This window comes from Rhinichthys klamathensis, unplaced genomic scaffold (genome assembly GCF_029890125.1).
Source record: "Rhinichthys klamathensis goyatoka isolate OS25496 unplaced genomic scaffold, OSU_Roscu_1.1 h1tg000289l_1, whole genome shotgun sequence".
Classification (NCBI taxonomy): Eukaryota; Metazoa; Chordata; class Actinopteri; order Cypriniformes; family Leuciscidae; genus Rhinichthys; species Rhinichthys klamathensis.
The window spans coordinates 345,925-358,181 of NW_026606808.1; the positions used below are offsets into that span (position 1 = coordinate 345,925).

At 38.3% G+C, this 12,257-nt stretch overlaps 1 protein-coding gene across 2 annotated transcripts; it reads left to right on the top strand.

Moving 5' to 3' along the window:
• The first annotated feature begins 1,158 nt into the window (after window positions 1-1,158).
• Window positions 1,159-11,078, top strand: dzank1 (double zinc ribbon and ankyrin repeat domains 1). Of its 2 annotated transcripts, XM_056269688.1 has the most exons (20): window positions 1,159-1,286; window positions 1,360-1,513; window positions 3,156-3,279; window positions 3,390-3,432; window positions 3,822-3,922; window positions 4,021-4,109; window positions 5,945-6,062; window positions 6,157-6,270; window positions 6,359-6,451; window positions 6,574-6,696; window positions 7,246-7,401; window positions 7,483-7,705; window positions 7,795-7,898; window positions 8,073-8,156; window positions 8,251-8,341; window positions 9,143-9,228; window positions 9,315-9,398; window positions 10,330-10,457; window positions 10,562-10,636; window positions 10,712-11,078. In XM_056269688.1, exons 1-20 carry the CDS (start codon window positions 1,178-1,180, stop codon window positions 10,881-10,883), a joined length of 2,271 nt encoding a protein of 756 aa, XP_056125663.1. In that variant the 5' UTR covers window positions 1,159-1,177; the 3' UTR covers window positions 10,884-11,078. The 2 variants fall into 2 exon arrangements, with proteins under 2 accessions (XP_056125663.1, XP_056125662.1); XM_056269687.1 differs by lacking the exons at window positions 1,159-1,286; window positions 1,360-1,513; window positions 3,156-3,279; window positions 3,390-3,432 and having other exon boundaries at window positions 3,732-3,928.
• Window positions 11,079-12,257: the final 1,179 nt, after the last annotated feature.

Here is a 12,257-nt window from a genome sequence, read left to right on the forward strand (position 1 = left end):
CTAATGACACTTATCTTCTTTTATAAGAATAATTAAATAAACAAGCAGGCATTTCTGTTAAAAAGGTTGGGTTTGTGGGAAAAACTAAAATGAAGCATCAGTGTGTTTACATTGCCATTGACGGACATATCTTATGAAATACATAATTAAATACATAATACATACTTATCTATACAAAATGTGTTCTGTATTATGTTTCGTTTCATATGCATTATTGAGAAATGCATAACTGGCCTGTAGGGGGAAGCATTAGCTCACACAAAATAAAAAAATGTAGACACTTTTATGTAGTATTCTACATTTTTTTTTAAATGTAGAATTTATAATAAATAATAATTCTTGTTTTCACTTTAGGTAAATATAGTCTTTCACATTTCTGCTTGTAACTCCTCTGTTGCCATGATGACATTAATATTACAATTATATTTATCCCATTATTTTTAATTGGTATTTTTTTTTAATCTTTTTTGCGTTTATTTTCATATTTTTGTTATTTATTTATTTTAATCTTATTATTTATGTATTTTTATACTGTTTTAGGGCCCCTAGCACTTCCCTGTGGCCTCCTGCGAGGGTTAAACTAGTTATTTTGCAGGCATAACTCAAGGTCAGAATAGCTGAGTAAATCATTATTTTGACAAGCGTTTCCATTTTTCTATGCAATATGAATCCGACAGTCAGTAAATGGACTGTAACTAACACAAGTTACAAAGAAAACGTTTAATTGTATTGAAGTGTTTAAATCAACGCAACAACACAGTGATACAACCATACAGTGTAAGTTTTATATCTCATATCATCTCATATTTAATGTGCTTTGTCAAAAACGCACTATCTCAGAACTTTTGGATTATTTATCCAAAGGGGGTTCGCGCATGCGTACCAGGCTGTTCAGTTGCTATGGGATACGTGACGACTCAACAGCGTTTCGTGTATCTTTACAGCGTCGTTGGATACAGCGGTGCACTGCGAGTATTTCCGCAACGTTCATTTTGTTTGTGGTTCAAATTTTTACAGGTTCGAGCTACTTAAAACACACAAATAGTCAGGATAGTAGCTCATATTTTCTATAGCCTAATGTACTTCACCTTTTAATGCACGTGCTGAATTAAACGCATCTGTAGTTCTGTACAAATGTATTTTCCCTCCGATATATTGCAGGTTGAAGAGTGCAAACATGACAGCAGGTTCAGTGGCAGCACCTCAAATAATTCCCATTCGCATGCCTCCTCCAGGTAAAGCCAAGCATGAGATTGACTCCTGCACTCCTGTAGAGATCAGATCAGGTGAGTCAGTGCGGTTTTAACACACGCTTGTTGTTGCTCGTCATGTGATTGATATATGGCACATGTATCCCAGAATCCTCTGATGTGAGTGTGCTGCTGTACACGCTGGATGGCAGTAAGCCTGAGGAGATGAAGAGACCGGGCTCTGGCAACAGCACTATGAAGTTCACTGAACCTATTCGCTTACCTGTGGGGAAAGTGTCTGTGAGAGCCATGGCTGTCACCGCGTGGGTACATTTTATAGTGTGTTGTTTATAACGTTGCTGGGTGTTTCTTCAACTATGGGTATAATTATGTCCCAGGGCCGGTTTTTTTTATTTTTTTTATTAAAACTAAGAGATTTATTTTTATTATATTTTGTGCATTACATTAAAACTGTCTTGGAACTTACTACTTTTGCCTTGAATGTATTTATTTATATTCCAAAACCATACAGAGCCCCTAAGATGACATGGCGTTAGAAAAGATGGGAGGAAAAATTTCAATGCTTTTGCATTCACAAAACTTTTGCGCTCTCTCGCAAAAGTATTGCGTCCCCCTGAGAAACTGTGCGTTACCTCACAAAACAAAATGCGTTCCCCTTGCAAACTTTGGATTCGATTGCAAAAATATTTGAATTCTCTTTCAAAAGTGTTGCTTAACCCCGACAAACTTTGCGTTCGCTCACAAAATATTTGAGTTCCCTTTCAAAAGTATTGCGTTGACAATCTGCATTACCACACAAAAATATTGCGTAATCTTAACGAAACTTTGCGTCTAGAAAAGTATTGCGTTTCCCTGACAAACTTTGCGTTCGCCTGCTAAATGTTTTTGTACTTCACAAAACTATTGCGTTATCTAGAGAAACTTTGCTTCTAGAAAAGTATAGAAGTTCCCCTGGAAAACTTTGCGTTCTCTTAGAAAACGTTTGCGTTACCTCACAAAACGTTTGCGTGACCTCACAAAAGTATTGCATTCTCTAGCAAAAGTATTGTGTTTCCCTGACAAACTTCGTGTTCGCTCCCAAAATTTGTTCTCTTTCAAAAGTGTTGTGTTCCCTTGCAAAACGTTTGCGTTACCTCACAAAAGTAATGTGTTCTCTAAAGAAACTTTGCATTCTCTAGCAAAAGTATTGCTTTTCCGTGACAAACTTGGCATTTGGTCGTAAAATTGTTTCACTCGCAACACATCTGCGTCCCTCTGAGAAACTTTTGCAAAGGCACTGAAATTTTGTTTTTCCACCTCATCCCAAAAGTTTTGCGAGTGAACACAAAGTTTATCTGCGAAATGCAAAAGCATTAAAAAAAATTATTCCCATCAATTTATTTTTTTTACTATCCTCATGTCCCTATACAGTATGGAGCCCCTGAGGGACATGTTGATGGGAAAAGCATTGGGAGAAAATGTCAATGCTTATTCTCCCGCAAATGTTTTGCATTCCCTCAAGAAACTTTGCGCTCACTCGCAAAACTTTTAGTTATTTGCCAACAAAGACAAACTTTCTCGGGGGAACACAAAACTTTTGCGAGAGAATGCAAAAGCATTGAAATATAATTTTCCCCTTCCATCTCATATTTTTCCTTCACCATGTTACTTTAAGAGCTCTGTTCTGTATGAAGACGTGCCAGACAAAAGAGTTTTCCATTCTATTCCAAAAATGTGTCAAATGTCATTTCTGTCACTGTCATTTCCGTAACCGAATGCTATTAAACACATTATTTAAAATGGGGTGGAAATATTCCGAAAAATTAAATAAAAACCACAGAATTCTTGTTTGATGCGCGAGAGAGTTTATTTTCTAAAAGTAAAAAATGCCCTGGTGGGGAAACACCCAGCAACAAATTTGACTTCAAATTGACCCAAATAATGACCATTTATAATGTAATGCAGCGATGGCCGACAGAGTGCTGTCGTCACCAAGCTTTTCATAGTGGATCCTGCTTCAGATGAGGATCAGACTACGGATCATGAGGAGGACTCTTTGAAGAATGGCAGACCGATCAATGGCAAGAATGTCAGTTTTAAACCCATTATGGATTTTTTCCCCCCGTAATAACATTGCATGTATTTAGGAATATGTAAACATTACTTTATGTTGAACAGGATTCATCAAAGAATTTGAAGGGGAGCGAAAATGGAGCTGGCATTTCCTCTATTCAATTTTTAGGTAAATCATTTGGTTTAAGTCAGTGTGCATTTATCACAAATTATTATTATTATTTTCCTGCATTACGGTAATGAGAATAATAATATTCACATTTCAGTAGGCTATTTGGGCAAGGGAGTTTTAATGTGCCATGTCATAAATTGACATGAAAACAATGTAACAATGCAACAACAAAAAAAAAACTTAAATATAGGCTTCTATATTTTCTTTATGTGAAAGATTATTTACTTTTCTCTTGATTTTGATGGGAAATAAGACCTGAACATTGCTTGAGAGTTTAAAAAGATATGTATAATCCATGATTTAAAAATAATTGTTAATCTCAGAATTCATACTCAGTTACATGTCCTTTGACTTTCTTGTGCCTTTTTTGCATTCTTTTATGTCAGATATTCCCAGTAGTGAATCTCGAAGAGCTCTGAAAGGTCCTCGATTCCTCTCACAGCGTCTCGGCCCCGGTTCATCTGCACGGCTGACAGTTGAAAACCAAGTAAAGGTTTACAACATACACAAAGCACTCTCCGACAACCCTCACTGAAACTGAAACTGAAACTTCCTGTTTAACGTCAACATTCTCAATCCCTCTAGAACCAGAGTGCAGATGTTGTGGAAAGTCCCTTAAGAAGCTTGACAAGCACTCAGACATCACGGATTCAGAGAGAGACGGATTTCCTTAGGTGAGCGAGAGGGAGAGATGTTATTTTGAGAATGAAATTATTTAGTAGATAATATATGTAACTCCTCTGTTTCTACTCGGACCGCTTCGAGCAGGATTTGAACCGGCGTTTCCGGCATGGGATGCAGGTCCACTAACAAGGACGCTAAAGTCTGCAGCCTCTAGTGCACCTCTTGTGGCCAGGGGAGTGAGGTTAACACCATAAACTTTAAAAAATATGGACAAAGCGTCTGTGACGTCACCCATAGACTTTCTGAAGAACGGTTTTGAGGCTGTTTATGGGGGGTATGGGCGGTGCCATCTTGGAAAATCTTACGATATTTCAAATACAAATGTTCAGAAAGGATACAGAGGTGGTATGATGTGTTGTGTCAGATCATGGCCGAGACGTCAAATTTCAGGAATTCCACTCGGCGCAGCCCGTTATCAGCTGTCAATCACGCGCTTATTTGTCATACATTTTATATCTAAATACGATCTAAACTAGAAAAAAATTCACCCCCCTCACAGTTGTCAGGCACTCGGAACCTATCGAAAAATACAATAAAAGTCCATGGGACCAACCTGTAAAAACATGAATTTATGCTGGGAAAACTGACATTTTAACATCCGGGTCTATGGAGATTTGCTCCCTTTTGGGACCTCCCTCTAGCGGATTTTCGATGTATTGCAGTTTTTCGCACTTCCGGGTAGGCTTCATTTTTCAGATTAGAATGTTGCCGCTTGGTTAACACCCACAGCTCTTACTAGCTGGCCTCTGTTACAATCACCCCCTAAACCTCACTCCCATCCGGGTCACGGCACCAATATAACCCCTCCGGTTCTACTCGCACTGCTCCAAGCGGGATTCAAACTGATGTTTCCGGCATGGGAGGCTGGTGGACATACAAGACCACTAAAGGCCACAGTCTGTAGTGTCAGTCGCTAGTGCGCCTCTTGAGGGGAGTGAGGTTTACATGCACAACTTTTACTAGCTGGCCTCAGTTACATACATAGTACATACTTATATTAACAATTAAATAATTTCATGCTCAAAATAACATCTCCTGTTTAAGTTATTTTGTTTCTGAAGTGTCTCTTTGAAGTGTCCAAAGCTGTATTTATTTGATAAAAAATACAGTAAAAAATGTATATTGTGAAATATTATTACAATTTAAAATAACTATTCCTGTGATGCAAAGCTATATTTTCAGCATCATTACTCCAGTCTTCAGTTTCACATGATCCTACAGAAATCATTCTAATATGCTGATTTGGTGCTCAATTATTAGAAAATATTAAAGGTGCTCAATTACTAATAATGTTTCATATTTTATCAATGTTGAAATCTGTGATACATTTTTTTTCAGGATTCTCTGAGGAATAGGAAGAATAGAAATCTTTCGTAACAATATAAATGACACTTTTGATCAATTTAAAGGCAGGGTGGTTATTTGTTCCAGAATCTTTTTTTGTTATGCGGATTGAAAGTCTCTTTACATCCTGATAGAAATCACTAAGTTAAGTGATCTAAATGTATTTATTTGCATGTATATATCTCATCTGTGGAAGGGCGTAGGACCATAAAATGTATTGCGTTCCATTAACCATAAAAAAAAATGATATTATTATTATTATTTTTTTTAAATCTTACTCACCCCAAACTTTTGAATGGTAGTGTATCAGTTTCCAAAAAAATATGAAGCAGCACAACTGTATTCAACATTGATAATAATAAATAAATGTTTCTTGAACAGCAAATCAGCATATTAGAATGATATCTGAAGGATCAGGTCACTGAAGACTGGAGTAATGACTGCTGAAAATTGTGTGTGTGTGTACAATATCTTTCTGAAGATGTCCAAAGTGCCTGAATCATCGCCCTTCAGACCCTTTTGCCCGATTCTGTCTGCACTGTGGATCACCAGTACCCCCAATACCAGGTCAAAGACTCCCCCCTACTGAAGGAGGACAGGTAATTCATACTTTGTTACTACACAATACCGTGATATTCAGATCATCAGTAATAATTTCCCAATAATATGAGTATTTGCTGTGCTTTTTCACAGATGGGTCTATGCGTGCACTGTAAAACCATGGTGCCTCTCAATACGGCCACATGTGTGGTGTGCGAGTCTCCATTGGCTCAACAACTGCAGCCGCAGGCTAGTCTGAGACTACTGGTAAATGTCTATCCGTAGAGGATCAATCCTGAGTCAATTAAATGGATTCATTAAACTAAATCAGTATATTGTATCACTATTATTCTAGGATAAATTAATCTGTGGCTCGTGTGGGACAGGAAACCCGTCTCACATCACACATTGTGTCACTTGTGAATCCCAGCTGCTTCAGCAAACCACAGTAAGAGCCCCGCCTTCCAGAAATCAGCATAGTCTCCTTAGCCAATCAGAAGTCTGCTGAATCATTACTAGGATTGTGATAGGACACTACAGTGGTTATAATGGTGCTTTATCATTCCACAGCCCATTTTAAGTGGACAGAGAGCTGCACCTGTACCCAGTTCACAGGGCAAAATGGTCTCCTGCTCCAAGTGCAATAGAGTCAACCACTCGGATGCTCGATTCTGCGACTGGTGTGGTGCAAAGGTGACAAAAAACTTTACATTTTGATATCATGGGGACTTTAAACGTTCAGTGACATTTACCATTGTTCGGCAAATTTTTACATTTGAAGGAAGATTTTCCCATGCAGATTTCACAACGGGCTCAAGTTGGTCACAAGGATTTGTTGTGTTAGCCAACAGAAAGCTGTCAAATATCCCCCAAAAAAAACAACGTTGTCCGACTAGTTAACGGCGGGGAACACATCGAAAAACCTAAGTCAGCCGACGCTCAAACACAGCCTGACGTTGCCCTACGGCTGACCGTTGGCTTGATGTGTCCCTGGCTTAAAACTACAAAAACATTTACTATTATTTTTAATCAGGCACCGACTAGAGCCATTTGATATGTGACGCCTCAACTTCCCGTTTCAATAGAACGTTGGAAAGCAACTGTGTCATGAAGCAGTTTCATGGGTTCTTTATGTCCTTTTCGATCTGTTTTCTCTCAGAACGGTTTAGAACGACTAGAAATTTGGTGTTAATTATAATAAAGAGATTTTTTTCATCAAAATATCATTGTGTATACATGCAGCCCGGCCACAAAGCCAGCGCCGTGACGTGTTCTCAGTGTGGAGCTAGCAGCCACCCGTATGCTAATCACTGTGGTGTCTGTGGTGTCTTCCTGGACGGCCCACCCAGGACGCCCTCACAAGTAAACCAGGGACAGGACGCACAGGAAGCTGATCAGGTACAGCACACAAACTGTTTGGCGCTCATGAAAAACCTACAGTGTGTTATATCATTCTCTCTCTCACTCTTTCTCACATAGCCCTCAGCCACCTGGCAGGGAGTTCCTGCGCCTGAATCTACAACCGTGCCTCCAGCTGCGGGTTTGCGCACGTGTGCAGATGCACAGACGCAGACAGTCGGTCTGTTTTTCCCATCCAGCACTGAGCTGAAAAAACAGAGCCAACAGAGGGAGGCGGAGCTTAGCAGACAGGAACAGATGAGTGACAGGAAGCCCGTCCTCACTGCCATTAGTCCAGGCCGAGGTAGGCTACTTTACAATACGATTTTATTTTTCGAAACAAATAAATATGCATGACTTTTTGTATTTGCTTTTATTGTATGTGTAATTCAGGGTTCTGGAGGAAGCAGGTGGACCACATCTGCGCTCATCTGCGCAGTTACACTCAGAATAATAATGAGTTCAGAGCTCTGATTGGAGAACCTCGGCTGGGCAGAGTAGGACCACTAAAATTGATACTTTTTACATGTATTTTTTATTCCTAAAATGTATTTATTTACTTGCACTACTGTTATTGTTATTCATTTTATATACTTTTTTATTTTATTCCTGTTTTTTGTTTTTTATATATATATATATTTGCATATCCTGAATATGTTTTTGCTCTCCAGATGATCTCTGCTGTTATTCAGGAGGACAGCTATGAAGTCAGTCTGCACATCAATTTCATCTGTGCCTCACCGGAGGGATCCAGGGTAATAAACACTCCTGAGAGCTTTTATATTGAGTCTGAAGAGAGTCTCTTGAGCATTGCATGTGTTTCAGCGTGTGTGTGTTGTCTTTTTCCAGTCGTCTTCTGCAGGACAGCAGAGCCGATCTGTGGGATCAGAGAGTCTGAACCTCAGTGCTGTGACAGAAGGCAAGAGTTCAGCCAGTCCAGGTAAAAAACACATGATTGGTTTTCTGTCATGTTTCCGTTGACTTCTGCTGTTATACTGAACTAATGGTATTTTCTATTGCCTACTAAGCTTCAAACAAATGTCATTAATAGGCCGTTTACACGACACTGTTTTCAACTAAAAAAGTTTTTTAAAGCGATACCGTTATCGTCTTCGTGTAAACTATGAAAGCGGTGACGTCATGCGCATGCATATTACATTCTACATGCGTATTACATTCAGTCTATAGGTGTGTATTATAGTGTTTCTTGACAGTGACATCGCCAACTACTGGCCTGGCAGCATAATACAGCGTTTTAGTTGTTTTCACAGGTCCGTGTGAACGGGGAACGCTTTGACAACAGTGTCTGTAAACGAAAACTACTAAGGAACAACTTTTCATTGTTTTTGTTCATCATTGTCTTGTAAATGTTCACTAAGCCATTGTATTGTTGTCTAGTATGCTTATTAAGCCATTTTCATGGTGAGGTCCCTTTGACTGGCCCCATGTATTAACTTAATCATGCAAGAGAAATATAAAAAATATTATTATTATTAAGATTTAACTATAGAATAATTTACATTAGTAATAAAATATTAGCCCTTGTAATATTTATTGTTTTCATTATTAATATTTTCAATTATTAATGCCATCTTAATTATTAAAATAATACATATTTTTCATGTGCATTTGTCTCTCTTACTACTCTTTTTGATACATCTATTTATTATTTATTCATTAATAGAAAATTATCAAAGTGATAATTATGACTATTCTTTTGTTTCATATGTTGTTTGTACAGAGAGTAACATTAATACAACAGGATTATCAGCCAAAAGAAAGAAGCAGAAAAAGATCAGGACCTCAGACGATACAGAAAAGCAGTCGGTCAGCATCACACACACACACTAACACTGACATAATAACCCTTTTCATTTATAAGACAAAGATTAGAATGTTAATGTCTTTCTCAGGAGTCTAAAGACAGTGTTCTCCTTAAGGAGGTGGGGCCTGAGGGGCGGGGCCGGATCTCAGTGGTGCAGCAGCTATTGGATGAGGTGAGGCTAAAGAACCAATCACAGCAAAATTCATAGCTTCAGATGACGTAAAGGGTTAGTTCACCCAAAAATTAAAATTCTGTCAGTAATTACTCACCCTCATGTTGTTCCAACCCCGTAAGACTTTCGTTCACCTTCGGAACACAAATTAAGATATTTTTGATTAAATCTGAGAGCTGGATCACTCCTCCATAGACTTCTATGGGATTGAAACTTTTTAGCCCAGAAAAATTATTAAAGGCATTGTTAAAATAGTCCAAGTGACTACAGTGGTTAAATCCTAAGTTTATCAAGCGACGAGAATACTTTTTGTGCGCCAAAAACCCCCAAAATAACAAACTTTTTTCAACAATTACTTTTCTTCTCTGTGGGCCTCGAGTGACTTCACGTAGTGTAATTGCGCAAAGCTTCTGTGTTGATCCAGCTCTCAGATTGAATCAAAAATATCTTAATTTGTGTTCCGAAGATGAACGAAAGTCTTACGGGGTTGGAACAACATGAGGGTGAGTACATTTTCATTTTTGGGTGAACTAACCCTTTAAGGTGCGCTCACAATGTTTGTAGGCAAAATCAAGAAGAATCGGGAAATCTCGAAATAGACTTGCAATTGCGAGAAATAAAGTCAGAATTACAAGATGTAAACTTGCAATTGTATGTGAGTTATACAGTCAAAATTGTGAGATATAAAGTCGCAATTACCAATATTTGCAAAAAGTGTTTACTTTTTTTCTTGCAATTGCGAGTTTATTATCTCGCAATTCTAACTGTATTACTAATCTAGACTATATCTAACAATTCTAAGAGAAAAAAGTTATAAAAGTCAGTAATTATCTTTTTTTTTTTTTATTCCGTGATGGAAACAAGCTTTCAAAGGGTTAATTGTGTAGCTGTATAAACTTGTAAAAGGTGTGTTTTAAATGCGTCTCTGCAGGGTGCTGATCCAGCATGTTTGGGAAGTGATGGGCATCCTGCTCTGGTTGCTGCAGTGCTAAACGGGCATCATGATGTCATTCCTGTGCTGGTGCAGAGAGAAGCCGACGTTAACCAAGCATCTGGACCGTGAGTTCGAAAACAAGCTTCAAGCTAATTTTGATATGCCCAGTAATAATCTGAGCTAAACTACTGAGCTAAACTACTATTTGTATCATCTGTGTTGGTCGCAGGTTAAATAACACGGCCCTGCATGAGGCGGCAGCTCTGGGAAATGAAGGTTTGAAGAGCGTTGAGATACTCATGGGGTGAGATTCACAAACACAAACGGTGTTAAAGTTACAAAGGCTTGATTTAAAAAAAAATATCTTGGTCTTGTATAGGTGTAACGCAAGTATCAGAAAGCAGAATGATCGGGGCCAGACGGCGTATGGTATTGCCGTGGCCGCCGGAAGCAGTTCTGTGGTCTCTCTAATGGCAGCTCACATGGGACAGGGTCTGCTACAGCGCCACACCAAGGCCAGGAGCGTGTCTGGACTGGATACGTTCTCATGAGACAATCCACATTTCACTCAAACCAAATCTAATCAGTGCAATACAGTACTTGGAGATTTGTTTAGGTCCTGGATTTAAAATTTCCATCTGAACCAAAATAAGTCAAGATACACATCTCACCAGCAAAACTGGCATGTTCAAAACAAATTATTGCTTATTACAGCCATATGGACCAAACATTTATAATGGACCATATAGATGCAAAATTCTTATTTCTAAATATATTTGATGTGATTTGATCATTATGAGTTACCCAGCTAAGGGGTGTTGTTCCACGTCGTGCCTAAAACCCCCTTAGCTGTTCTAAATCAATCTGAATTCCTGATTGTCACTGTTTACAAGAAATACAGTGAATAAATAGATGCATTATTCAGTAGTTCTAACTTCTAGCATTAATATTTGTCCTCTTCATGTACTCTTCTTCAAGCGATACAACAACGGTGTTAGTTTGGGGTCACATTAGCAAAATTTTGCAGGCAAAAAAGGTCTATTGGCATTATTAGTGTAGCAATATATGAAGCACACACAGGTCACACACAGCTTTCTGTTGGTTAAAGGGTTAGTTCACCCAAAAATGAAAATTCTAATTACTCACCCCTCATGTCGTTCCAAACCTGTAACACTTTCGTTCAAACACAAATACAGATCTTTTTAATGAAATCTGAGAGCTTTCTGTGCCTGCATTGACTCTTCAAAAAGTTCATAAAGAGATTGTAAAACTAATCCATATGAATCAAGTGGTTAGGTCCAAATTTTCTGAAGAAACATTATGATTAACAAATTGAATTTAGGCTTTTAAAAAGATTAAAATTATGCTTTTATTCACATAATCAGTGAACATAAACAAAAGCTCAACCGAACCTGCTTAGCGCGCGAAAACAAACCTCTTTGGTTCTAGCGGAAGCTCAAACGTGCTGTGTAACACGAGAATGAACCTCATTGGTTCTCGCACGTCAAGCAAACTTGCTTGCACTTCCATTTACCACATGTTTATGAATGTTTATGTGAATAAAAGCCTAAATTGAATGCTCATCATATAAAATGATCGTGACTCTTCAGAAAATTTGGACTAAACCATACAATTCAGCTTTATGAACTTTTTAAAGCGTCAAAGTATCAGTTGCGTAGCTGCCAATGGAGGGATAGAAATCTCTTAGATTTCATCAAAAAGATCTTCATTTGTGTTCCCAAGATGGAACGAAAGTCGTGAGGGTGAGTAATTAATGAAAGAATGAAAACATTTTGGTGAATCCAAAATCCCTTTAATGCGGCAAATTTGCGTAAACAACTTGAATGCATTGCATCTCTCCCAAGATGTCCTTGCTATACAGTCTTCACCATCACATGGACTCCTGTTGAAAGTACTGGATTTCG

Excerpts from the sequence above, each read along its gene's own strand:
- dzank1 (XM_056269688.1), top strand. The coding sequence starts at position 1,178 with ATGACAGCAGGTTCAGTGGCAGCACCTCAAATAATTCCCATTCGCATG. Across the intron at positions 6,063-6,156 it reads CCCCTACTGAAGGAGGACAG|ATGGGTCTATGCGTGCACTG; the intron begins GTAATTCATACT and ends GCTTTTTCACAG. Across the intron at positions 10,637-10,711 it reads AGCGTTGAGATACTCATGGG|GTGTAACGCAAGTATCAGAA; the intron begins GTGAGATTCACA and ends GGTCTTGTATAG.